Here is a 24,753-nt window from a genome sequence, read left to right as displayed (position 1 = left end):
TTTGTTTGATTTTTATCTTCTTTCATGACAGATGTTTAATAGACATAGTTTATATTACTTGTTCTTTGCTATTCCTGTATTTCACTTTTTCAGATACAAGATGGCAGTTTGTTAGGGCTATATGGTTGCTTGTTTTCAGCATATCAGATATACATCCAGTGGGCTAATATTACATACTGAATTTGTGAAGTACTGGTCAGTGTGAGGGACTGAAAACTGGAAACCAATTAGTGCCGTATAGGACACTTCATAGCAGTTCTAGCAATTGTATTAATTGAACTGTAAGGTTAGGTTCTATGCATTTGTGTTCTATTCTTAGAGCAAAATGAAGAATGAGCAGGACTTTGGCATTTGTAAACTTTGTGCAAAGTTTCTACCTTTTTGAAAACTTCTAGGATAGAATTGGCTCCGTGTTCCTTGACTGGGGCTGCCCACTGTGAAGGGGCCTCAGGCCCAGCAGTTGAAGTCTCTGCATTGGGAGTGTCACTGACAGAGAGTCTCATGAATGGTCAGACTGGGAAGTTTCCTTAACATATTTTCCCGCATAAATAATGCATTAGTCTTTGTCACCAACTGTCTATATCTTTTCTGAATTTATGCTAGTTGTCCTTTAATAATGTTACACTTGTGTCAAAACATAGAAGCCAAGGACCAGATTGGTATTTTTCTTCTTTGATTATACCTTATTGAGAACAGCAAACAGTACTTTTTGTTGCCCTGAGTGTGTAAAACTGTTCCTGATCACCTTTACATATGTTCCTTTAGTACTGCTACTTCTGAGTATCACCTTGCATTGAATACACCATCATTATATTGGATTATTTTTCCCTGTGTACATACTAAATTATACTTTTCTGACTGATTCTTAACGCCGACTGTATAATTGGCATAATGTTTGAGAAAGGAAATCGAAAGGATCAGAGACTGAAGATCCAATAAGAATATTGGGAAATCCAATGCAGACAAGTATTGCAGTGATTGAAACACTATGGGAGATATATGTAGAGAGATTATTAGATTATGGAAGTACTGAGGATGAGGGGAAGAGTGAAGATGTGAAAATGGCATGCCAGCAGGAAATGTGATGAAGAATGTAGGTGGGATAGGTAATTTCAATTGTAGGGTTTAAAAAAAAAGGAATAGCAAATATAAAAACAATCGCTGTGTTGAGGAAATTGCAAGTGTGATGATCTGTGCTGAGGAATTATCTGTGTATAGATTGCATTGGACTAAAGTTAATATTGTCTCTATGTACATTTGGTAGGAATGGGCCAATTTGCCTAAAAAAAATTAGGAGAAAGAGCCATTATAATGGTTATTTTAGTAAAGACATTCTTTTGATGGCAGAGGGAGGCCTTATTATTTCTGCACATTCAAAGTTACCAATGTTGAAAGCTGGAGAGAAGGTTTTAGGCAATAGTATGGTTTCTTTTTTTTCCTATGGTTTGTAAGGGACGTGCTTAATTTCAGCTGTATCCAGATTATGTGTGAATATTCAAAATTTTATTATCTTGGGAATATACATTGCTAAAAACAATGGTGGGACACTTCTGGGATTTTGTTAAATTCAAGGATACTGTAACATGAGTATCCATGTACATAGAACAATTTGATGTAAGCTGAAACTTCCATGTTATGATTTGCTGTAATTTATTAGTGCTTTCTAGTGAATAATGCAATTTTAGATGAATTTGATTTTAGTGAATATTAAAGCAATGCATAGAATTTCATTTTTCTGGGGAGGTCTCTGCTCTGTTTCTGTTCCTGTATATACACCATATTTAAATGACATTTCATGAATGCATTAATTTGGGATTGATTTCATGACATCGTGTTTCTTTTATGCACACAAAATATACATTTTTTTCCAAATGAAATATTTTTGCCCTGAAGAAGAGCAAGCTGAGTAAGTGCAAGGGTAGACTAAGTCTACCTTTTCTCTTCAACTGTGTTAGTACTCAGGCATCCTGTCTTTTGAACAAACAACAAAATACTAACTTTTAATATTTTCAGCTAAACAAATCCCAATTTCCATATAGCTGTTATTAATATGGAGCTCATAAAAGTCTGCTGTAATGCTCCAAGAATAGGAACAATACAGGTACCATTTATGGAAACCTGGAATCTTCCTCTTGTAAAAGTGGCACTAGTGGCAGCTGGTTTCATGCAACATAGCAGAAGTCACTGTTGAGATGGGATAGAGGGCAATAATAAGCAAAAAGCAACAACAGTAAAACCAAAAATGTGGGAGTGTAATTAAATTCTGTTTAAATAGCCTGAAGAATTATCTTAGTCTTTTGTTTCCTTGAATACAGGGATTTTTCATTCATATATCAGTGCTTTTTCAAGAGGCAGTCTTCAGCACAATGCAGTAAGCTTCTAAGGACTCAAAATTAAACTCACTTTGTAGTTTATGCCATGTAATATGGAAGAATTGGAGAAATAAAACTAAAAATAAGCTATTTTATAAAAATGTATTCATACGTCTGAAGTTGGGCAAAGCATTTCCTCATAGTCAGTGTACTCAGTGGCCGTTGCTTTCACAAAGCATTCTATCATTCATTAACTGGAGCTGCAGACTTCTGCTAATCAAAATTGCTCTTAATGCAAAATCATGTTTAGCATATGAAACACATAATCATGAGCTGACATTAACCATTATATAAATATGAATGTGCTTAGAATATTACAGCAGGTGCTATTTATATGTTACTTGCCAAAAGTAATACATACTAATGAAGGAAAAAAATTATTTTTATCTCCAAGGACAGAAAATGTTGCACATCCAAGCTGTTTGCAAAGACACAGCGGATAATTATATGTTCTTTTTAAAATGGAATTTAAAAATCCTTACATATATATTGCTCTGTTGTTCTAGTCTTTGCTTAGTAGTACTTTGAACAGAAGCACTTTTTATTGGAAATCAAAGTTCACTTCTTATACTTTATTTTATGCTTCAGTGTAATTTCAGCATTTCAGTATGCTTTTATGCACTTTATTTTTGTTGACAAAGTTTCATAGATAAAATATAACTTAGTCCCTCATTTGTTCCTGTGAGGTAGTATGATTAAGAATATATTTTATTTTTGCTTTTTTTTTCTTCTTCAGCTAGTAAATATAACCATACATATACGTTGAAATAAGCTTTCATTCTCCTCTTGTTGTCCTGCAACATTTCAGCTGCTTGATTCTAATCCTATTCCAGCTTTTTATTTCAGGTTAGAGTCATGGAAGCAAGAGAGTTGAAAGATCTACTGTCTGACCTTATTTAAGTCAAAAATTCCTATAAGAGTTTGTTAATTTTCTGTTTTCCAGCCAGACAATAATGAAAATTACCATGACTAGTTCACCAGTCCACCCTAGAACATACAAATTTTGAACTTGCATACTTTGAACTTGCTCTTTACTAAATATTTTATTGTGTTTTCTGTTTTCAGCCCACTTCAATTAATTAATGAAGTATTTTTTAATACAGGAAGGCCATTTGGGTTTAGGTCTCTGGAAAACACTGGGAGAGTAGTCAACAATTTCTGCTCTGCCTCAAAAACTACATGACTTAGCTGATATCACTCCTTTAACAGCATGATAAATGGTGAAAGGATAATGACAAATAAAACAGAAGTGAAGAGAAAAATTTTTTTCATATTTTCCACAAATTTTCCTGGTGTTCTGTTTCCTCATAACCAACTTCTCTCAAATAATTTTGTGGTCATAGAGAGTAAATATACACATTTCATTTCTTTCTGTTGAAGATTAAAAAGAAATTTCAGAGGCACTAGATTTAATTCTCATGAAAACATTTAAAAGGAAGTAAAATAGGAAATAAAAGTAGTATTGGAAATATCATATAACAAAGATTTTCAGCATAGCAGTATTTTCAAATAGAAGGCCATCCCAAAGGCTCCTTATTTATTTTATTTATCATAGCTTGGCAGGAAAAATATTTGCCTCTTACCTTCTCCACCCTAAAGTTGTTAGTATGTTGCAATACCATGTGGTAACTACAGCTTCCTTTGGCAGGATATTGAATTAACTGTAGCAGTACTGAGTTTCAGAGAAGCTGAAACAAAGTAAGTTTTTTTGTAAACTTTTTTCATTACTGTATTGGAAAGAAATTAAACTAATTCAGTGGCCCTCTTTTATTGAACTTCAGTGTTAAAGGAAGAACATTTTGATTTTCAAAACTAGATAAAATGTTTTAATAGCACTGTAGCATATCCATTCTTGAATGTTGGTTTTAAAAAGTTACTTTCTATGCGTAAACAGTCCTGAAGTTTCTAGTAGTACTACATATTAGGCTAGTAAAGAACTTTCATAAAAACTGCTGGAAAATTGAAATTAAGCAATGAAAATTTTAATTTTAAAAGATCTTAGTATTTTGTTTCATGGTAAATTAATTTTTCGTTGTTCTGACTCCAAATTAGAAGATAAACACATTTTGTGTCCAATAGACAGCAAACGTTGATGCACTGTACACACCTTGTCTCTGCAGTATCATTTCAGTTCTGAGGGAAAGGTCTTGCACTGTGCAGAATCTGATGTTTTTGAGATGGGCAGCAGCTTGTATTCAAGAATAATGGGAGAATATAATGCCTTGTGTAGAACGGGAATGCGACCTCTCTGTTTTAATGCCGTGTTTGTACGCAATACAGAATTCCATTTTATCCATATATGCAGGTTACAGGGAGAAAATCACATTTCCTTTATTAATAGAAAAATAGTGTGGCTTATTTTTAATAGGAACTAAGCCATATTCAGTGTGTGTGAATAGGGAACAAAGTGCATTTTGGGAGTAGTTGGATGAGAACATGGAATTCATACTGACAGCAGCATCATTTCCACAGTGTTTCCCCAGCTGTGCTACTGAGAGAAAATGGGGCATATCCATTACATGTCAGGTGACAAGCTACTGGTTTTAAGAACAAAGCCTGTTTTCAAGATGTTTTCTCACAGTATAGGTCAAGTAGATCAGTTTGGTGTTCTGTAATAGACTGATCAGCAATGACTCCCCTTCTCCCATTGATTGAAGGTTATAGAATTGACTCACCCAAAAGGAAGAAATACACCTAAACTTAAAAAATATCACAGTAAGTTGCATATATGTTTCACAATAAAGCATGTACATATTTTGGCCAATTATTGCATGAATGGGTCATTTGTCAGAGTTTGGCAGATCTGAATATTGAGAGGTATAAATTACTGACAAGCTTACAGGTCTTTCTTTCTTACAGTGGATTTGGATCCAAGCCCATTCCATGAAACTATGATTTTAATTAATTTAAGTTATGAAGTCAAAAGTGATGGAAATAGAAATAGTTTAATTTTGGAGATGTTTGCACAATACAGGTATTTATGTTTTTTAATTCAAAGAATTTTCTAGGGTCTTAGTAATGTGCATAATTTTGATCAGAGTTTTTTGTGTTGACTTTGAGAACTGAATCTTTCTGTAAAATAACTAATTATTGTTGGAAGATGAAATGTACACAGTTGCACCTTACCTTAATAATTAAGCAAACATCTTCAAAGTATACTTTTTGAAGTGCGAAATTGTATTTTAGGTGTATTTCTCAATTTATTTAATGATTCATGTGGGAAGTCAGAATAATTTGGATTGTAATAGATATTTTAGTCATCATGTTCTCTCTCACTGCTGTTAATGAACAGAAGCATCTGATTTTTCATCATGGTAGTATAGCTGCATTCTAAACTTTGGCTGTTTTGTCTCTTTTTCAGACTTTAGGTTTTAATGTCAACCTAAGGGAAGGTTTCTGTGAAAATCTAGGTTATTTGTTTCACAGTCAGAGTCAATATTATGAAAAAGTAGGAAACATGCTTATTTGCAGAACTTTTTAAAACACAACACAGATGAAAGTATTAGATTAGGATATTTTTAAAGAGCTCTTGAAGGGGGGTCATCAGGTGCATGAAACCCAGACTGATCTGGGATTATAGTGTTTGCAGTCCTTAGAACGAACTGGATTCGATTGGAGTAACATTATAACAATAAATATGAGAAAAATTATTGTCACTTAATGATATATCTATTTACTAAATAAGTGCATTGATACTTTCTTGATTCAATTCCTTGGGTAAAATTGTGTCAATCTGTGAAGTCTCTGTAAGTCCCTTTTGCATGTTTTAGGTTCTAGACTGCTCTTGGACCAAAATACGGCTTCTCTGAAAGATGGAAAGTGTGAAAGATGAAAATCTTCATCTTTACTGTGGCAGAAGACAAAAAATTAAGACTGGAGAGAAAATTTGCATAACCTGAAACATTCCTACAATAGTGTATGAATCAAAGGAATTGATGAGTAACTGTCCTTAGCAATATATGTGAAGATAATTAATGCCTTACTGCCTCTTGTTGTTTTGATCATGGAAGTAAAACCGGGTTGTGGTGGAGTTTTTAATAGCTGATAATATTCTGGGAAAGCGGTTACTGAGACTATGGGTTTTTGCCCATAATTGTGCACTGGGTCAAAGCACTACTGCAAAAAAAGATCTTGTATCAGTGTAATTTAACTCCAGTTAAACAAGAGCTAAAGCATGTTACTGTGAATGTTTATTTCTAAACTTACTGGAACATATTTGAGCTATGATTTTAAGGCTTGTACTATTTAGGACTTAAGTGGAATAAGAAAATGCATAAATATAATCAAATGATACTTTCTTCTGTAGTAAATGTAATTCTGCAACTTGGTGCAAAGCAAAGTTACACTTCATCTCATCCTTATGCTTTCCAGTTAGTTATGTCTTTGGCACTGAAGATATGTATGCTTCGTGAGTGTGCATCTCCAGTATTAGGGCTCTGTTTACCAAACTTACAGCACAAATATTGTGTCAGAACAGTAATTTTCTTTGCTAGTGCTGTGATACACCTTTAGTAATTTTGAGAACAGAGATATTCTGTATTGTTTAGAAGCCACTGGGTGCACTTGAGCATTGGTACTTCTTTATGATATCCCAGACTTCTGGTTTTCTTGTTTTCAGGTACAGCAAGTGCAGACTGTGCAACAGGTACAGCATGTCTACCCAGCCCAGGTTCAGTATGTGGAGGGAAGTGACACAGTCTACACTAATGGAGCTATGTAAGTTGGAAAATGGTCTGAATTTTAATGTTCATTAAAAGGAGAAGTTAAATGTATATTTTCAACTAGATTCTATCAGCTACTTTATATTTAAAATTGGAAAGAAAAAATATTCAATTACAGTTCTTCTAGTGTCAGAATAGTTTTTTTGGATGAAAATGTGAATTCACACTATTTGTTTTTATTAAGGCAGAACTTTAGTGTAAGTAGAATTTGTGTGGTTGTTTTCCACCCTGTATGGCATAGTGTTGTTTGAAAAAGTATCTTCTAGTTCATGGGTAAGTTCTGTCTGAAAGACATACTGTGAAACTTCTGTCCTTAGGACAAAAGGCAAGGCCTTCTGTCTTCCTGGCTGCAATCCTAGTGGCAAATGATAGAAAGGTGCAGCAGTTGTAGTTATTCTCTAAAGAAAGTAGTAATGCAATTTCATGCCTGTATTTCATAAAATGAGATCAGTTTATTTTTCCAAAGGAATGAGGAAGAGCAGAGGAAGGAAATTAACAGTCTCTTTTTGCTGCTTCTTTAACACCTTTTTTGCACATGATTGTGCATTTCCTGCTTTCCTGAACATGCTTTTCCATCATCGAGTCTCTTTCTTCAATACACAAGCTAAGAAAGATTAAAGAAAAAAATCCAGATTTCATGTGGCTTCTGGACAAAATCTAGTCAAATATCAGGCTTGGAGCACCATCAGCTTTGAAATTGGCTCAAACTTCAAAGTAGACTGTTGGTTGGAAAGGATCTTCTCAACATGGTTTTTTCATTTACCATTTTTGCTTTGTAATTGACTTTACGAAGAATTACAATTAAGAAAGCTTTTTGATTGTCTAAAGGTACTTATTTATTGGTGGTAATCCAAAAGCAGTTCGAAAGAGTAATATTATTTGGATCAGAGACATATGATGCTAACACTTGTCAGCGTTCTTTGGTCATTTCTACTAGCACATTTTGATTTATTAATTTTTCATGTACTGTCTTCTCTGCTTTTTTTCCCACTTGTAAATCCTAAACAATGTATTTTAAATATGCATTAGACTTCCCTATTGTACTGATTTTGTCTGAGATAGATTAATTTTCTTCCTAGTAGCTAGTACAGGGCTGTGTTTTGGGCTTGTGCTACAAATGATACTATCACAGTGATACTATCTACTCTGAAGAAAAAGCCAGCACACACATACAGCATCATAACGTCATTGTGATCATGATAGTCTGCTGTTAACTTCTAAAAGAGGTCATTCTTGAATAAGCTATTTTTCAAGTTTCTCTTTTCTTTTATTACTTTTAACTTCTTACATGTGCTGTTGGGACTTTTGGCAGTGTATAAAAAGTGTAATACACTACTTATTACAGTCCTAGGGAAAAACAGAAGCAGATGTGACTGACTGCTTGGTATAAACCTTCAGGTTTCCATTATTTTATTGTGTTTCTATATCTGAATCCCTCTGTCAGTTTCTGCAAAATCAGTAAATAGGATGTAAAAGAAGAAAGCTCTTCTTAGCATGTGAGCCAAATCTAGATTGTTTTGTCCTCCTACAAGGAAGATTTTACCCATGTTGTTGTGAGCAGCAACATAGTAGATGGGCAATTTGTTGTTCAATACTTACAGGAAGATTAGCCTTTCTAAAGATAGTAATTTCATTGATGGAGAATGGACCAGTCTGTGTTTCTACTCAGACTTTTTGAAAACTATATATAGTGAAGCACATTTCCCATATGCTTTTATACCCCAGATTTTGGGTAGTCTTTCTATGATTGTATGTTTGACATATTTTATGATCATGATAAATCAAAATTTTAATTCTAGCTCAGAATCAAATACAGGATTCTTCCATAATCTATTAAGCAACAGTACTGCTCTAGCAATAGCATAAGAAGTCTGCAACCCATAGTTAGGGTGAAGATATTAATTCATATGGGAATCTCTGGAATAAATTGTCACAGCATGCCTGATAAAATACACCCCCTTCCACTCTGCTCTCACAAGACCCCACCTGCAGTGCTGTGTCCAGTTGTGGGGTCCTCAGCAATTAGAAAGACATGGACCTCTTAGAGCAGGTCCAGAGGAGGGCTGTGAAGATGACCAGAGGGCTGGAGCACCTCTCTTATGAGGTCCGGCTGAAAGGCCTTATTGTGACCTTCCAGCAATTAAAAGCCAACAAAAAAGGTGGGAGAGAGCCTTCTTATGTAGGTAGTGGTAGGCTAAAGGGGGAATGGTTTTAAACTAAAGAGGAGAGATTTAGATTAGATTAGATCAAATATTATGAAGAAATTCTTGGCTCAGAGGGTGGTGAGGCACCAGAGGTCATCCAAAGAAGTTGTGGATGCCCCATCGCTGGCAGTGTTCAAAACCAGGCTGGATGGAGCTTTGAGTAACCTGGACTAATAGAAGGTGTCCCTGCCCGTGGCGGGGGGAATTGAACTAGATGATCCTTAAGGTCCCTTCCGACCCAAGCCATTCTACAATTCTGCAAAAGAATTTTTCTTTATTTTAAAATACAGCACTTGCAAACTAGCATTGATTTAAATCCATATACAATAGCAACGAAGGATGCAGTTACAATATATATCAAGAAAAACGTACCTGATTCTTTGCATTATAAAAGTAAGAAGTTTGTCAGGTTTCACAGTCTTTGTCAGGTGTAACTGTTGTATTCTTATAACACAATCCTTTCCATGCATTTTATATCATGATTTGTCTATGCTTAGAAGTTATTTGATTTTATTATAATTGGAGGCAATATAATAACACAAGGGGTGTAGCCCACAGCTTGTCACATACGTTGCATGATACGAGAATATTTGAACTATGTTATCTACATTTGTCTCTAGTTAACAGTTTTGCTTGTCAAGCGTGTCGCTCTATCCTGAAACTAAAGTGCATTGTTGTTGCAATAGCATGTATAGGCTTACATGGCTGTTCAGAATCTATTAAGACTATTATTGCTGCACTTATGTTAAGAAGTCAATTGGTTCTGCATACTAGACATGAACTTTCTTTGTACAAATTATAACATATGAATAAAATGTAGCCATTTACCTGCTCATTCTGATGGGGCAAAGAGGGTTTTAATTGCTGGGATTGTACAAGAATTGCTCTTGCTGGTGGATCTAAACCACATTCTTCAGCAACTTTTTGTACAACAATTTGTGGGGTTTATGTTGGCAAAACACACCATTTATGCAGACCCAAGAATTTACTATTACCCTAATCGAAATCTTAACTGTTAAATAAAGTAATTATTACCAATATAGGTAAAGTTGTTATCTTCCTAGTAGTTACTAGTATCTATCCCTTTTTCTCTGGCATTATCCTTTTCCTTTTACTACCCTTATGCATACTAAGATGAATGGCTCCAATCTGAGCTACAGAGAATTACAGCAATTTACCACTAGCACAGGTGTTATGTGTGGACAATGTATGATGGGTGGTGAGGGCCACTCCACAGTGTGTCCACTTGCAGCTATTTTTAATGTGTTCTAGCACAGTCTATACCTTATTTGTTCTTCATTGGTTTCCATTTCTATAGTATATCTGAATTTGTTTTATGTGATCTGTTTCTGCTAGAGTGGATACTTCTTGAATACTGTAATGCCTGCTTATGGTCCTCTTTGCTACAGTTTTAATCTAGGATCATGGATTGTTTATTCTCTACAGAATAGCTATTTGATATTATTGTCTGTTAGACAGAACAATGCCTCAGCATTTTAATTATAGATTTCATACCACACAGTCATAGAAAGCTAAGCTAAAATGGAAGCAGAATAAGTAACATTTATCTAATTGTTCCGCAATCACTGCTAGAACAAACCTCTAGGCTAAGACAGAGAAGTCTAGACAAAGAGAGCCCGACAAGCCCAACTCCTGATGTCTTGCAGATTTAGTACGTACCCTTTGATATGTTCCTAACAGTGGCAATACCATATTTCTTGGACTTTAGGTCTGCCGTGCTTCATCAGAATTTCAGAGATCTGTAATTAATGTTTCCTTACCTGTCTAATGTACAGATCCTGCAAATAAAATTTATAGAATTGCACCTTTGTTTTCATTTACTACATTCCCCAGTTTGCAGCATTTTCTGTAGCTGTGTGTAGTGTGTGCTTTTATTGCTTTGTTTCCATGTGGAAAATGGTCTTGGACTGAGTGTTAAAGATCTCAATTCTTTTTTATGGCTAATAAATGCCTCTCTGTTATAATTTAATGGCTGTATCATGTTCTGTTGCGACAGTCTCAGGGTGTATGGCACTACCTTTTCTTCCCTTTGCTCAGGATACACCCAGAATCTGGCTGTGAAAAGGCCTTCCCTCAGTATTAGACGAAGGTTTCTGTTCTCTGTAGTTTCTGTGAAGCTCACTATTAGCTTAAGGACCACAAGATTATCCTAAAAACTTAAAGGAGTTTGAGGATATGCTTCTGGCATGAAAGAATTTCTTGATTTGGAGGTTTTCTGAAATGTTGCAATTTCATAGCTTTATCATGAGCCTTAGCTACTCTGCAGACAAATAACTGTATCTTGAAATATTTATTTTCATCCAATGTTTATCATATTTGTATCCCACAAAATAATACCTTAGTTAATTAAGTATCATAAAAGCCTCACTTTCACTACAGAGATGACAGTGAAAAAAATACTTGCATGCCTACCTGCTAAGCTGTGTAAGTAATCCATACCAAAACCCACAGGAGTAATTCTGCATCTATTAGTTGCTGAGTAAGATAGTAATTATTGGGTTACTTGTCTGTTTGAATTAGAATTACAGAAAAACAAATAAAGAATGGTTTCTTGTTTGAATTACGAGGCTGTTTGTGTACGGCCACTGTGCAGGAATGCTGATATTTCAAGCTAAAGTGTAAAAGCTATGCATCTTCAAGTAAAAAATTAGATTTATATGCATTTTAGCCAGCACTTGAATTTTCCAAGATGGAGCTTGTTATAAAAATTTTGTAGTTAATTACTTACTTTGCAAGATACAGAAATTATTGGAATGTATTTTGAAGAAAATCTGGGACCATGATCAGCCAATGTAAATCACTGAAACATGATGGGATGGCTTGAACACTGATACATAGTAGTCAATGGATCAGGTATTTACATAGAATCTGATCACAGGTGCATCTCGGAATAAACTGTTTCCCAAGTGTGCACGTGCACACTGAAAACAAAGGGAGGACAAGAACAAGTTTACTCTTTCTGAGCCATTGTTTTTATTTGTCTCCTTTTTTCAGAATGTCAGTGTCTTTGAGGAGACAAAAATGTCTGTAAAAGCTGGGCTCAGTAACATTATATTAGAGTTTGTAATATAGGGCAAGACATTTCACTTAATCTGTGTGGTAATTCTGGGGCTTACTGAATGTAGAAATTAATTAATTATTTTCTGTTTTCATGTGCCAAAAAATAGTGTTTTAAATTACTTTATATCACAACTCTGTCTCTTTTATTTCTAGCAATATAATATATTATATTTTGTAAATAATTATAAAATTTATGTAAGCAAGCAATGAGGCATAATAGGAAATGCCTTGAATTATTGTATCTTGTAATGCTAGTCCGACTCTTGCTGGTATCGTTAATTTGTAGTGTGGGATCTTAACATCAGACACCTGTTCTGGGCTTGCTTAATCCAACTTGTATTCACACTGGGCCTGTGTCACTTGCTCTCAGGGTAAACATGATCTAGTTTGCGCAGCCTTCTGGAAACTAGGATTCTGGAGCCTATCTACTTAGACTTTAAATTTACTTGTAACTGATAAACTTTCTAATGCCACATTCTAGTAAACACCAAACTTCACAGTGTTTCAATAGTAGTAACTGTCAGGTTCTGTTGCCTTCCTTCTAGCTCAAGCAAGAGCTAATCATCAATGTGTTTTCATAAAGAGCAAGAAAACTTTGAGATTAGTCCCTGTGCAATCTTTATATGCAGCTGTTAAAAGGAGAGAAGAGCTAAAAATGTTTCTACAACCTTTACAGTGGGAAAGAACTGACTATGATATATATCAGGCTATTTGAGAAAGTATTACATATTTTTGCCACAAGTGCTGTGGAGAAATAGATGATCACTTCCTTATTTGAAGTTATTTTCCTCTTTGCTACAACTTTATTTTAAAGGGTCATGTTACCATGTGCAATGACCTTAAAACATTCAAGTCTGCTTTCTAAAAACATCATTTCTCAAAATTTCTTTCTAAAACATCATCTTATCCAGCTGCATTTTTAATTTCCAGATGGAATAGTTTTGGTTAAATTAAACATCTCTTTGCTAAGTTGCAATTAGTATTGCATGTAATAATAATAGTTTCATCTCACTTTTAAGTACCCAGTTGATCTCTGTTGTGAAAGGTTTGCTAAATCATCTCCAATGATCAGGTCTAGAAAAACCTGCTGGTTGTTGGGCCAAACGGATGAGTGTGTTTATTTTGGAGCCTGATGCATTGATGTGTCCCATTGATACATTGATACAGAGTACTATTATAAGCAGAAATAGGTGCTCTGTTACAATCAGTCCTTATTTAAAGCCTATGCGTGATATACAGGTCTACAGGTGATACATATGATGTACAGATACACCTAAACAAGGTAAAAGCAAACAAATAATTCATCTCCTATTCCGCACCAAGCCTGTGACTTAATTTTCTTCAAAATTTGGAGCATTCTCTTGGATTTGCATTGCTTCCAAAATTCAATTCCACTTTTGCAAGTGAGATTTGTTCTCCTTGCATCTTTTGTACAGTGCATTTCCTCTAGCCTTGTCTGCTTTTGCTGTCAACAATGATCTTATCCTTTCGTTCCTTTCCTTACTGACAGCTGATACCAAGATTTTTCTTTCTTCTTTTGGGAGAAATTACAATGTTCAGTGACTTGGTGATCATTTCCATGAACTGTTTCCCCTGAGCCTACATCACAACATTTCCCTACATTTGTCCTCTGCTGCGTAACACTGTTCACAGATGTAAGACAGAGGCAACATTCAGTCTGGTTATTGGTAGTGGTTATTGTGCTCATCACAAGATAAATCACCTCAAGGTGTATCAAGGGAGACTTAGGTTAGATATTAAGAAAAAATTTCTTCACTGCAAAGGGTGATGAAGAAGTGGAGGAGGCAGTTTGGGGAAGTGGTGGAGTCACCATCCCTGGAAATGTTCATAAAACATCTAGATGTGGCACACAGGGACATGATTTAGGGATGAAGATGGCAGTGTTCAGTTAATGGTTGGACTCAGTATTTCAAACCTTAACAACTCAGTAGTTCTTTTCTACGGTTCTAAAATAAACAAAATCCCTAAGGTATCACAAGGTATCTCTATGGTACCTTGGTTTGAGAGAGCAGATTAATTAGAACTTGCACAGTACCTAAGCGCGTACATAGATTATTGCAATGCAAAGATCAACTGATTTTCACTTCCAAAAGAAAGGTTAATAGATTACATGTCTGTTTGAGCATTAGTCCCTAAAAGAACTATTTTGCTTTGTTTTCAGCAGACTGCAAGGCATTTCTTTTAGATTAGCTTCAAGGTTTTTTGCAGCTGATCTTGAGGCTTTTGAAATACTCAAAATAAAATGGAAAGTGTTTAAGTAACTTAAAGAGGGGTAAGAGCGAATAATGTAGTATGAGGCTTATGAAACATTTCAAATTTTGCATCAACGTTTTGGAGTTTGTGGAAGCCTCTGAAGGCAAAGGGAGAAACTGTTGTGGCCATAGTTAATAAAGCAAAATTTCTGACTTTGGTTGTTGATGAAGTACTGTCACATTCCTCAGTTATTTAGAAGTAACAGTTTTCTGAAGGTAAAGAAGAAATTATAATTTCTGAGTCTGTTGTTTACCAGTAAAGTAAACTTACATAAGCTTTCATAATTAAAAAAAATAACAGACAATAAATTGCCTTGAATTTTTCTCCATATTAATAAAAAAATAAGCATTGTAGAGATAAAGGAGAAGAAAAGCCTGCCATCAGGTTCTTGCATAGGTATCTTAATCATCAGCTTACTGCATAAAACATGAGTGCTGCATCCACCTCTTGTGTTTCTGTACAAAAGTGTCTGGGGTTTTGTTGTTTGGTTACTGGTTGTTTTAATTTGTTTAGTTACATGCTGTACAAATTGATATTGCCTTTGGATTTATGTAGATTTTTATGCTTCAATAAGAGAATTAATGGTTGGGTAAACAGAGTGGTTTTTACTTGTTGTCATGCTTGACAACATATGATACAGTCTTTGAAATAAAGAATTACATTTACTTTATTGTTTTGAAATAGGTTGAGTTTAATATCAAATTTAGTACATGGGAACAAATACAAATTCAAAAATTATAAATAGATTATAACGCATGAAGAATAATGATTCAAGATAAGTAAATAAGAACATGAAACACATGACAGAAGATTTCAGTAGCTGAGTAGTTTGTTAGGGTAAACTGGTTAATGACATGTGAATGTTTCACACTTGATAATTATTTTAAAATGTTACTGTTGCATTCCTGTAACTTCTTTAATCTTTGCAACTGTTTTACAAGTCGTAGTTCTGTTTGGTTTTATTTCTTAAGTGCAGTTTTTTATCATTACATGAATTCATGTCTAATTTCGAATTTGCCCTGTAAAAATGACTGCATTTCCCAAAATACCAGCAAACTCAGAATTTCAAGCTTCAGTCAATAGCTTCAGTGAATTTAAAAACAATAGACAATGTAGGATTCTTGAGCATTGAACTCTGTTAGCTGATATTTGTATGAATTATTTGTAATTTTGTAAACTGCACATTATGCAAAACATACAACATCTGACTAGAAATCAAAATCCTATTGTCAAATTTTAAAAAATGTTGATACAGGCAGAGCTTTGTAAATTGCTTTGCAATATAATAATAATTGGATTAGCTCTATGTGCCTGCCTTCAATTTTTGTTATTCCTTTCTCTCTTCCTCTTTGTATAAGACTGACAGTTTTTCTATAATATATGGTAGATACTTGGTTTAACATTGACACTGAGGTAGTTATTTAATGCTTTGATTTGATTAAATATTCTCTGAGGAGACAGGGACTGTTTGCCAACTTTATTTGATTTTATTTTAGTTATTGTAAATAAATTTCTAGAGTTATAACATCACCCTCAGCTAAATGAAATACAAATAATGTATTTTCCTTTTCTTTTATTTTCTTTTCTTGAAGCCGATCAACAACTTATCCTTACACAGAAACCCAGATGTACAGTCAAAACACTGGGGGAAATTATTTTGATACTCAAGGAAGTTCTGCACAGGTGACAACAGTGGTCTCGTCTCATAGCATGGTGGGCACTGGAGGGATTCAGATGGGCGTAACAGGAGGACAACTCATTAGCAGCTCAGGAGGGACCTATCTGATTGGCAATTCAATGGAAAATTCTGGTCATACAGTGACTCACACAACGCGGGCCTCCCCAGCGACAGTAAGTATTTCAGACTGATCCAAAACCTTTGAGACTAGGCTCTTAGTCACTCAGATGTTCTTGCAGACTGACACAGTTTTTGTGACAGAATGCATTGCAGTATTATATTGTCAGAATAAGGACTACATAGTACTTTTTGTAAAAAAAGCACTATATATATATAAGATACAGGAGTAAGAATGCTGTGAAAACTTAATCATGAAGGCATACCTTTTCCTTGACAGCTTGCAAATAATTAAATCTTGTATGTTAAATTTTAACATTTTATAATTTTTCTGAATGCGTAAGAAAAATACAGTGTTGTTGAGTGTAACCATGTTAGATGTAAATGTTAAATAATGTGAGTTACAGATCAGTATCTGTAACTTCCCTGCATTTAATGAGTTTTTTTGCCTGATTTAGTTTAGTTTTGGTAGGTTATTTTAAAAAAATTTCTAATTGTTCAGAATACAGAGATCCTATGTTTTAATGCTTTATTCTTACTTATCTATGGTGTATCTCCAAATTCTGTTCCAGATTAAAAGATCATTGTGGGGATGTCTGACTATGGGAAGACGCATTCTGTTACAATTGTGGTATAGAATACTGTGGATACATAAACATGAGCACACAGAACCTTACCTAAGAGCTTATTCTGTATTTCAGTTAGGAAAATGGGTTTATACTAATCTACCTTTGCTGCATAGCCCTAAGGAGTACTTCTACCTCATTCTTCTGAGTTCTCTGGTCTGGATGTAGAGATTTGGCAGTAATGGGGAAGAGAATTGTGAAACATAGGGTAGCAGCAGTTTAAAAATATGGAAAGGAGATAAAGCATCAGTAATAATACAAATTCATCAGTATTCAAAAAGGCAATAAAGTTAGGGGACTTAATTTTTAGAAACTGATTTAAAAATACTGGATAATTCAGATGATCTGAAAATTCTCTCCATTTTGATTCTAAGGTGATTAATATGAATAAATAAAATTTTTGGTACCATGCAAGAAATTATTACTTTATCCAAAAAACCCATGCAGTATTATTTTCTGAAAACAAAAATTGTGAAGAGTCATAGTTCATGAATAGTATAACTGTCTCGCTGGAACGTAGCGGGAGCTTTCACAACAAAAGAGAATTTTATACTTGAGTTACAAAAAACAATGTATATTAACATTTGCCTGTATTTTACATGACTTAATCAAGAACAGAGTTTCCAAAAAAAGCGTCACTCCTCTTTCAGATTTCAGATGCTTAACTGACTGTGAAAACAAGTGAGGCTTAAATGTATCCAGTAAAAACAAATGAGGAATAGTAGAGTTATGCTGAAGTTGAAAATCCTAGAATTATTTGAATATCAGAACTCCACACTATATTTTGCAAATTAAAAACTGGTTTGATTTTTTTTGAAAAATTAAAAGTAGAATTTGCCAATATTGAACAAAGGCTAAAGTTCATGCCTTCAGCAGCAACTTTCTCTTACTCTGTATGTCAGTAAAATAGCCTGGTTTAGTTGCTCAAAATAAATTCTATGCTGCTGTATCAATTCAGTATTAAGAATAGAAAAAGATACTGCTAGTTAAATGACAATTATTAAATTGCATTTTCGCACTAAAATAATTTCCTCTGTTTCTTACAGTGTTATTTCTTCTGTATAATATAGTTCTATAGGTATGATATATTAGAGTACGTCAGAAGTACGTTTCTTGCTAAGGATGTGGGACATAACATGATTTTAGATCATAATTTTAGGCTTGGTGTGTCTCAGCTGAAATATTCAAGAATTAATTGAAACACTAAAGGTTCAGTTTAAACTCACTTGAAAGCACCAAGTCTGTTTTAATTTTACTAGGGGGCATAATTAAACTGAGTTAAATAAAGCAATGTAATACTTTAATTGGATTGCACCTTAGATAGGTAGAGCTTGTTTCACTTGTGATCCTCATTTGATCTTTACCATCATAACATTTTTCATTCTTGTATAGAGAATTTATTGGAGCCATCAAAACAACTTGTATCCGGACTGGTTTGCTAGCATAATACACGGAAAATTTTTCCAAATTTTGAATTAGTTTGGAGAATTTTCATGTACAGAAAAAGGATATAGAAATTAATAAAAATTTATTTATTAATATATGTGGTCATCACAAGTTCTCTTTATTTTGCCTTAGAGGTATGAGTTCTGTTTACTCTTTTCAGCTGATAACTTCACTTGTTTTGTCATTTATCACCCTCACTGATCAAATCATTACATTCTGTAATAAGCAAATTAATTGTATGAATGAGGTTATCCCTTTCTGATACATCTAGCTTAAGTTAAAAGAAAGAAAGAAACAAAAGAATTTCAGGTTAAAAGTCAAATGTATAAAATACATAAATTTTATTAACTGTCTTTCAGATAAATTAAGAATCTAATTGACTCTTCAGCAGGTATGCGATTGGTTTTATGCAGAATTCAATAAAAGGCTTTTTAACTTCAGTTTATTTTCACTTTTTTCTTTATGGTTTAATGTAATTCTGAGTTCTGCTTCAGGACTTTAATAAAGAGCAAACATTTTGGTTGTAATATTTAATTTGTTTTAATTTTCTGTCAAACATTCATACAAAAAAGCTGTCCTTACTAAACTATAGCATGTAGTAGCACTGCTTTTATAGCCAAAATATCAAGACTTGTGATCTGTCAAAACTATTCCAACATATATATGGTAGTGGTTTATGTTGGTATGCATTAAGAACATTTGTTAGCTTTTTCTTTACTTTTTTCATTTCCATTGATTTCACTGCTTCTTCCCATTATATCCCGTACTGGCCTATTAAACTACTTCTCTACATGCTAAAAAGGCTTTTTTTACTAAAACAGAAAGGCATTCAGATTACAAGAACTTCTGTATAAGATGCTCAGTAGATAAGCAGCTTTCCAAAATTATCATTTTCATGTGAGTATGTTTGTGGATTGGTGAAGAACATGTTGTGATTGCATTGAAGAAGTGATTTAGCCTAGCTGGATGTCTATTTGAAATGAATTTGCATGTTGAAACTTGTATGAAAGAGTCATCTGTTTGGTTAACTGGTAGCTCTCATTAAAGAAGGAGCTGCTATATTTAAGGGACTCTCCAAAAAATTGGATTTCCATGTCAATAATGAAATATAAATCACCTTCCATTTTTTTCCCAAATGTAAACACCTCAGATTGTTCTTGTGATGAAAGAAGGTGATCTAATCACCGTATTTTGTAATATCACAAGGTTAAAAAATTCATACAGTTTCTAGTAATAAAGGTGTTGTTATGCTTGTCAGTCAGTGAGAGGCTCCCATCTATTAGTCTTGTTTTCTAACAAGCTTTATGACTGATCCTCAATTTCCAGTTGTCATTCACCAGTCATCACCAACCATAGGAGGTCTCCACTCATGCTGTTACAGAAATTCATCGTATTTCAGTGCAAATCTGTGTGAAAATAAAATCAAAATTAATATGGATATAATGTAGCACCACAAACTATTAGTTCTGCTAGTAAGCACAGCGTGCAAAAGTTGATATTAACTTTAAAGGAAGGATGGTACCTGCCAAAAATATGTTGTAATTATCGGAGAGAGAACAACAAGAAGAAATAAGAAGGCCTAATGTAAATACCATATCCTGATAATGCAGTTCTAATGGAAGTATTATAACTATTTCAGAAAAACGATCAAATCTTCCATTAAAGGCAGAAAGGTTGTAATTTGGATTTAAATTTGAGATGAGGTTTTATTTATTAATTTCTTTCTTGGTACAGGAGCTTTTTCCTCCTCCATTCCTCAGCTTTTCTGATAATTTTGATTTAGCTAAATCCATTTTAGCGTAAAATAAAACATTTCTGATCAAATCAAAGATGCACAGACTTTTATACAAAAGGTATTATTAGATCATTTGGTCTGACATCATATAAAGGCAAGATATTTACTTATCATTTCTACAACTGAGCACAGTGACTTCTTTTGTGTAAAAAAGGTATCACATGGATCTTGTGCCTTGATAAACCTCTGCCTTCTTCTGCTCTGTTTTTTGCTTCAGAGCTGTGGAGCATCATGGCTTCTCCCTCTCTCTTCCAAAGGTTTGAGTGCAGCAATGTCACCAAAACAATTTATGTTTCTCTCTGTCCCTTTGAGTGCCTTGCTGCTGCACTGTAAAATCTTGCATTGAGACCATGTCATCTTCACAAGACAAGGAATGTGGGGGGAAAAGGAGAATGACGCTACTAAGGTCAGCCACACCTACCCCGACTGCATTCTGGCTTCATCTGTCTATGCTCCTTGCTTCTCCTCTGATACATGCCGGCCTCATTGGCTTTTAGTGTGTTTTCTGCATAAAAGCCCTGTAGCAACTATAGTGTTTCCACTTTTGGAAGTTTAATGTTTATTCTGGTACTTGTATATATATATTCCAGTTACTGATTTTAAAAGATTTTAAGAAACACAATTTTTTAATCATATGATGTCAAAAATAGCTATCTTTCAATCCATGGGAAGAACTTCTGTTAATTCTTTTTATTTAAAAATGCCTTTTAAACTGGATGCCAGAAGACTTGCCATGATGCTCTCAAAACAGTCTGGTTATCAATGGCATAGATGCATCACCTTTCTAAAGGACTACTGTTTTTCTTTGCTACTGATTAAATACACATTGGTCCTAATAGGCCACTCTCTCTGTCTAAGGCTGTCATGCTGTAAATGTTTTCAAGTTTAATAGCAATCTGAATTGAATTTTCTTTTTAGTTTCTCTATTTTGGTTCTCTGGTGTGAGTAATTCTGATGTGTTTACATGTGTTGTTCAATGTTAGGTGGAATGTATATATTTTAAAAGTCCTTATGATGAGATTGACAGGGGACTTTTTTGTTTTGTTTTCCAAATGTGAGGGAAATGACCGCAGAGAAAAAGGTTTAGAATATATTTAAAGATGTATATAATAGACATTAGGTATACAAATAACAGGATGATCTGGGGGAAAGATGGTAAATTGGTCTGTTTGACCCTATATTTGAGAACTTCTAGCAAAGAAGATTAACAGAGAATCATAGAATGTTGAAAAAGGTTTGGAAGGGGCCTTAAAGATCCAATCTGGATCCAAAAGTCCAATCCCCCCTGCCATGGGCAGGGACACCTTCCACTAGACCAGATTGCTCAAGGCCTTATCCAGCTTGGCCTTGAACACCCCCAGGGATGGGGAATCCACAACCTCTCTGGGCAGTCTGTTCCAGTGCCTCACCACCCTCACAGTAAAGAATTTCTTCCTAATATCCAACCTATATTTCTCCCCTTTCAGTTTGTACCCATTACTGTACCCATTTGTACCCATTGTGCTATCACTGCAGTTCCTGATGAAGAGTCCCTCTCCACCTTCCCTGCAGGCCCCCTTCAGATACTGGAAAGTTGCTGTGAGGTCTCCATGCAACCTTCTCTTCTCCAGGCAGAACAGACCCAACTTTCTGAGCCTGTCTTTGTAGGGCAGGTGCTCCAGTCCTTTTATCAACCTCAGGCCCTTCTCTGGACTTGCTCCATGCTTCTCCTGTGTTGGGACTCCAGAGCTGGATGCAGCACTGCAGGTGGGATCTCACCAGAGCAGAGCAGAGGGACAGAATCCCCTCCCTGGCCCTGCTGCCCACGCTGCTTTGGATGCAGTACACCTTTGGCTTTCTGGGCTGCCAGTGCACATTGCCAGTGCATGTTGAATTTTTCGTCAACCATCACCCCCAAAGCTTTCTCTGCAGGGCTGCTCTCACACTTCACCCAACCATGAGGTTTGCATCAGCCCACCTCAAATGTGTCAAGGTCCCTTGGGATGTGGGCAGCAGTGTTTCAATTGAAAATTTGGGAAGGAAAAGGTAATCTGACTTAACTCCAGGCATTTTTTATTTCTCCAGTCTATGACTGCTAGGTGTGCTTTTTCTCCCAAATGACTCTAGAGAGCATGCTGTATTCATTAGTCAGTATGCAGGCCTTGTGTACCTACAGACTACTGGTGGGTGTGCATTTGCAGCAGGTGTTTGGACCAGCATCTGTTATGTATATTAGAGTTTCATATTTACAATTAATAAGGGGTTTTTTAAGGAAAAAAAAAAAGCACATATTTTTCTAAGTTTCTAAGGTCTATCAGCATTCTTTTAAGGTCAGTTTTATGTAAAATATTGCACTTATTTTACATCTTCTTTTTGCTCTTCTTTTTCTGCATGTTTACATTTCTCTCATTCCACAGACTTAAGGAAGTATCTTTCTGTTTGTCTTCATAGTATTATTTCAGTATGTTGAGCAAAATTTCATAGAACCTGTTTGTAGGTGCCGCTACAGCTTTTTCTATTGACAGGAATGCAAATCTTTTAGATTTAAGTCTCCCATCTGTATGGGCTGGATTGGAGTTCTCTTCATGTGGTCAATACAATTTCATTTTCAAGCTTCTTTTTCTTGGGGAAGCTTGTCTGCCTAACACAACTCTCTGGCACAGGTTTCAGAAAACAGTATGACATACATGAATACTCTGTTCTGAAATAGAACTGAAAGGCACCATAAATCATGCATGTTTGTGGCATCCTAAAAGGGTGAAAGTGTCACATTTTCAAAAGCCCTGTGTCCATTTATCCTCTTATTTCCAGATTAGTTCTGCCTTATTTAGGTAGGCACAATTGCCACAAGTACTCAGGACTTAGCTATCTGTACCAAATCAGTCTTTCTTGCATACATATGATGAATTAGTAATTCCTTCATAATGGAGCATTGTGATGATAGCTGCTTTAGAATTTCACTTCCTTTAAACCCTAAAAGGGTGAACCTTTGGAAGTGGATAAAGGGCATTGTGAATGAGAGGTGCCTGTGGAAAAAGAGACAGGAGCTATCTTTTTTCATCGTGTTGCAACAATATATTGAATTCTAAGATACCACCTGCCTTCCCTGCTGCTGGTGGAGGGTGGTTTGCAAATGCAAACAGATAAAGAAAATTAATTGTAGGATACCCAGAGTAATCACTAAACCAGGACTTCAATTTCTGCAAATTGTTTTCTTTTTTTTTGTCCTGACCTCCTCAGAGCAACTTACTATAAATATTTTGTACTAATTGTTAAATTGTTAGTTGGTCGTGGAAATGGTTAATTGAATCATAAGGAAAAGCACTATTTCTTTCTTCTTCCTAAGAGGAAGGGAGTTTTTTTCGAAGTGGGTTTGGGATAGGTGTTTGCTATGTCTGTGCTATATGCATCTTAGGCTATTATGTGTAATTTGTTTATCTAGTAACATGTTAATGAATACTAAGACATAACCTAGAAAAAACAGTCAGTAACTTCCAAATCAGTAGATCATGTAAGGATTACATTATAGATGGATATACTGGGCTCAAACTGCTGAATTTTTTGACCCCAGGAGAATATCCTTATTCCTTAATGATTATGTCAGAGTATAAGGCAGTATTTTATCTGTCAAACAAAGTAAATTGAAAAAATTCACAATCATAGTTTTCTCATCTGTAATGTTCTTAATTTAGTGACTGCCCATGTTTGTAACTGTGCAAACTGACTAGCATTCCTACATATAGTGTAACATTTCGCATGGTTTAGTTGGAATTGCAGTGGGACTGATAATGTACATTTCAGTTATCAGAACTTTTAAATGAATGTCTTAGTCTTATTAAGAGAAAAATAGGGGGAAGTATGACTGATCACATATTCAGATAAGTGACATTCTTGTTATTTAACTTATCAGATATATATGTAGTTAGTTGTGCCTGGAATCTCTCACTGCTTATTGTTAAAAAGGCCAGGGTATCAGTCTTCCTTTTGTGTTTACACAGAATATAATTTTAAATGTTAAAATTACTTTCATCTTTCCAAAAAATATCATAACAATACACATTGTATTACCTGTGTAGTTATTCTGTGTTTGTGCTTAAGTGCTGTTCTGAATAGAGATGTAATGTTCAGTTTTTCTAGAGCCTAAATAAAAGTCCCTGGCCAGAACTTAGAACTTTAAAGCTTGAAAGAACAGATCCTTCACATAAGGAACTTTTTACTTGGGTAGCTTCTATTTCCTGTACATGTGGTACTCTGTGTCACATAAAACCTTGTGAAAACCCAAAAGCTTGGAATAAGAGAGTAGAAGAAAATAAAATATTTCAGCTGTGGGGGACCTACAAGAATCATTTAGCCCAGCTGCCTGAGCACTTCAGGACTGACCCAAAGGTAAAGCAGGTTGGGGGCACTGTACAGATGCCCCTTACACACTGACAGGCTCAGGGTGTCATCAGGCTTGACCA

The 24,753-nt window shown here is 34.9% G+C and overlaps 1 protein-coding gene across 2 annotated transcripts in view; it reads left to right on the top strand.

Annotated features, from left to right (window-relative positions):
• RFX3 (regulatory factor X3) overlaps positions 1-24,753 on the top strand; it is a 110,392-nt gene that overhangs the window by 54,066 nt on the left and 31,573 nt on the right. For both annotated transcript variants that reach the window (XM_069000736.1, XM_069000735.1), the window contains exons 3-4: positions 6,991-7,088; positions 16,245-16,503. In XM_069000736.1, coding sequence (XP_068856837.1) covers positions 6,991-7,088; positions 16,245-16,503 — 357 coding nt within the window. The remainder of the gene's footprint in view (positions 1-6,990; positions 7,089-16,244; positions 16,504-24,753) is intronic.

Source organism: Aphelocoma coerulescens (genome assembly GCF_041296385.1).
Source record: "Aphelocoma coerulescens isolate FSJ_1873_10779 chromosome Z unlocalized genomic scaffold, UR_Acoe_1.0 ChrZ, whole genome shotgun sequence".
NCBI classification, from domain to species: domain Eukaryota; kingdom Metazoa; phylum Chordata; class Aves; order Passeriformes; family Corvidae; genus Aphelocoma; species Aphelocoma coerulescens.
Note: the sequence above shows the minus strand (reverse complement) of the source record. Positions and strands in the feature narration are given on the sequence as shown.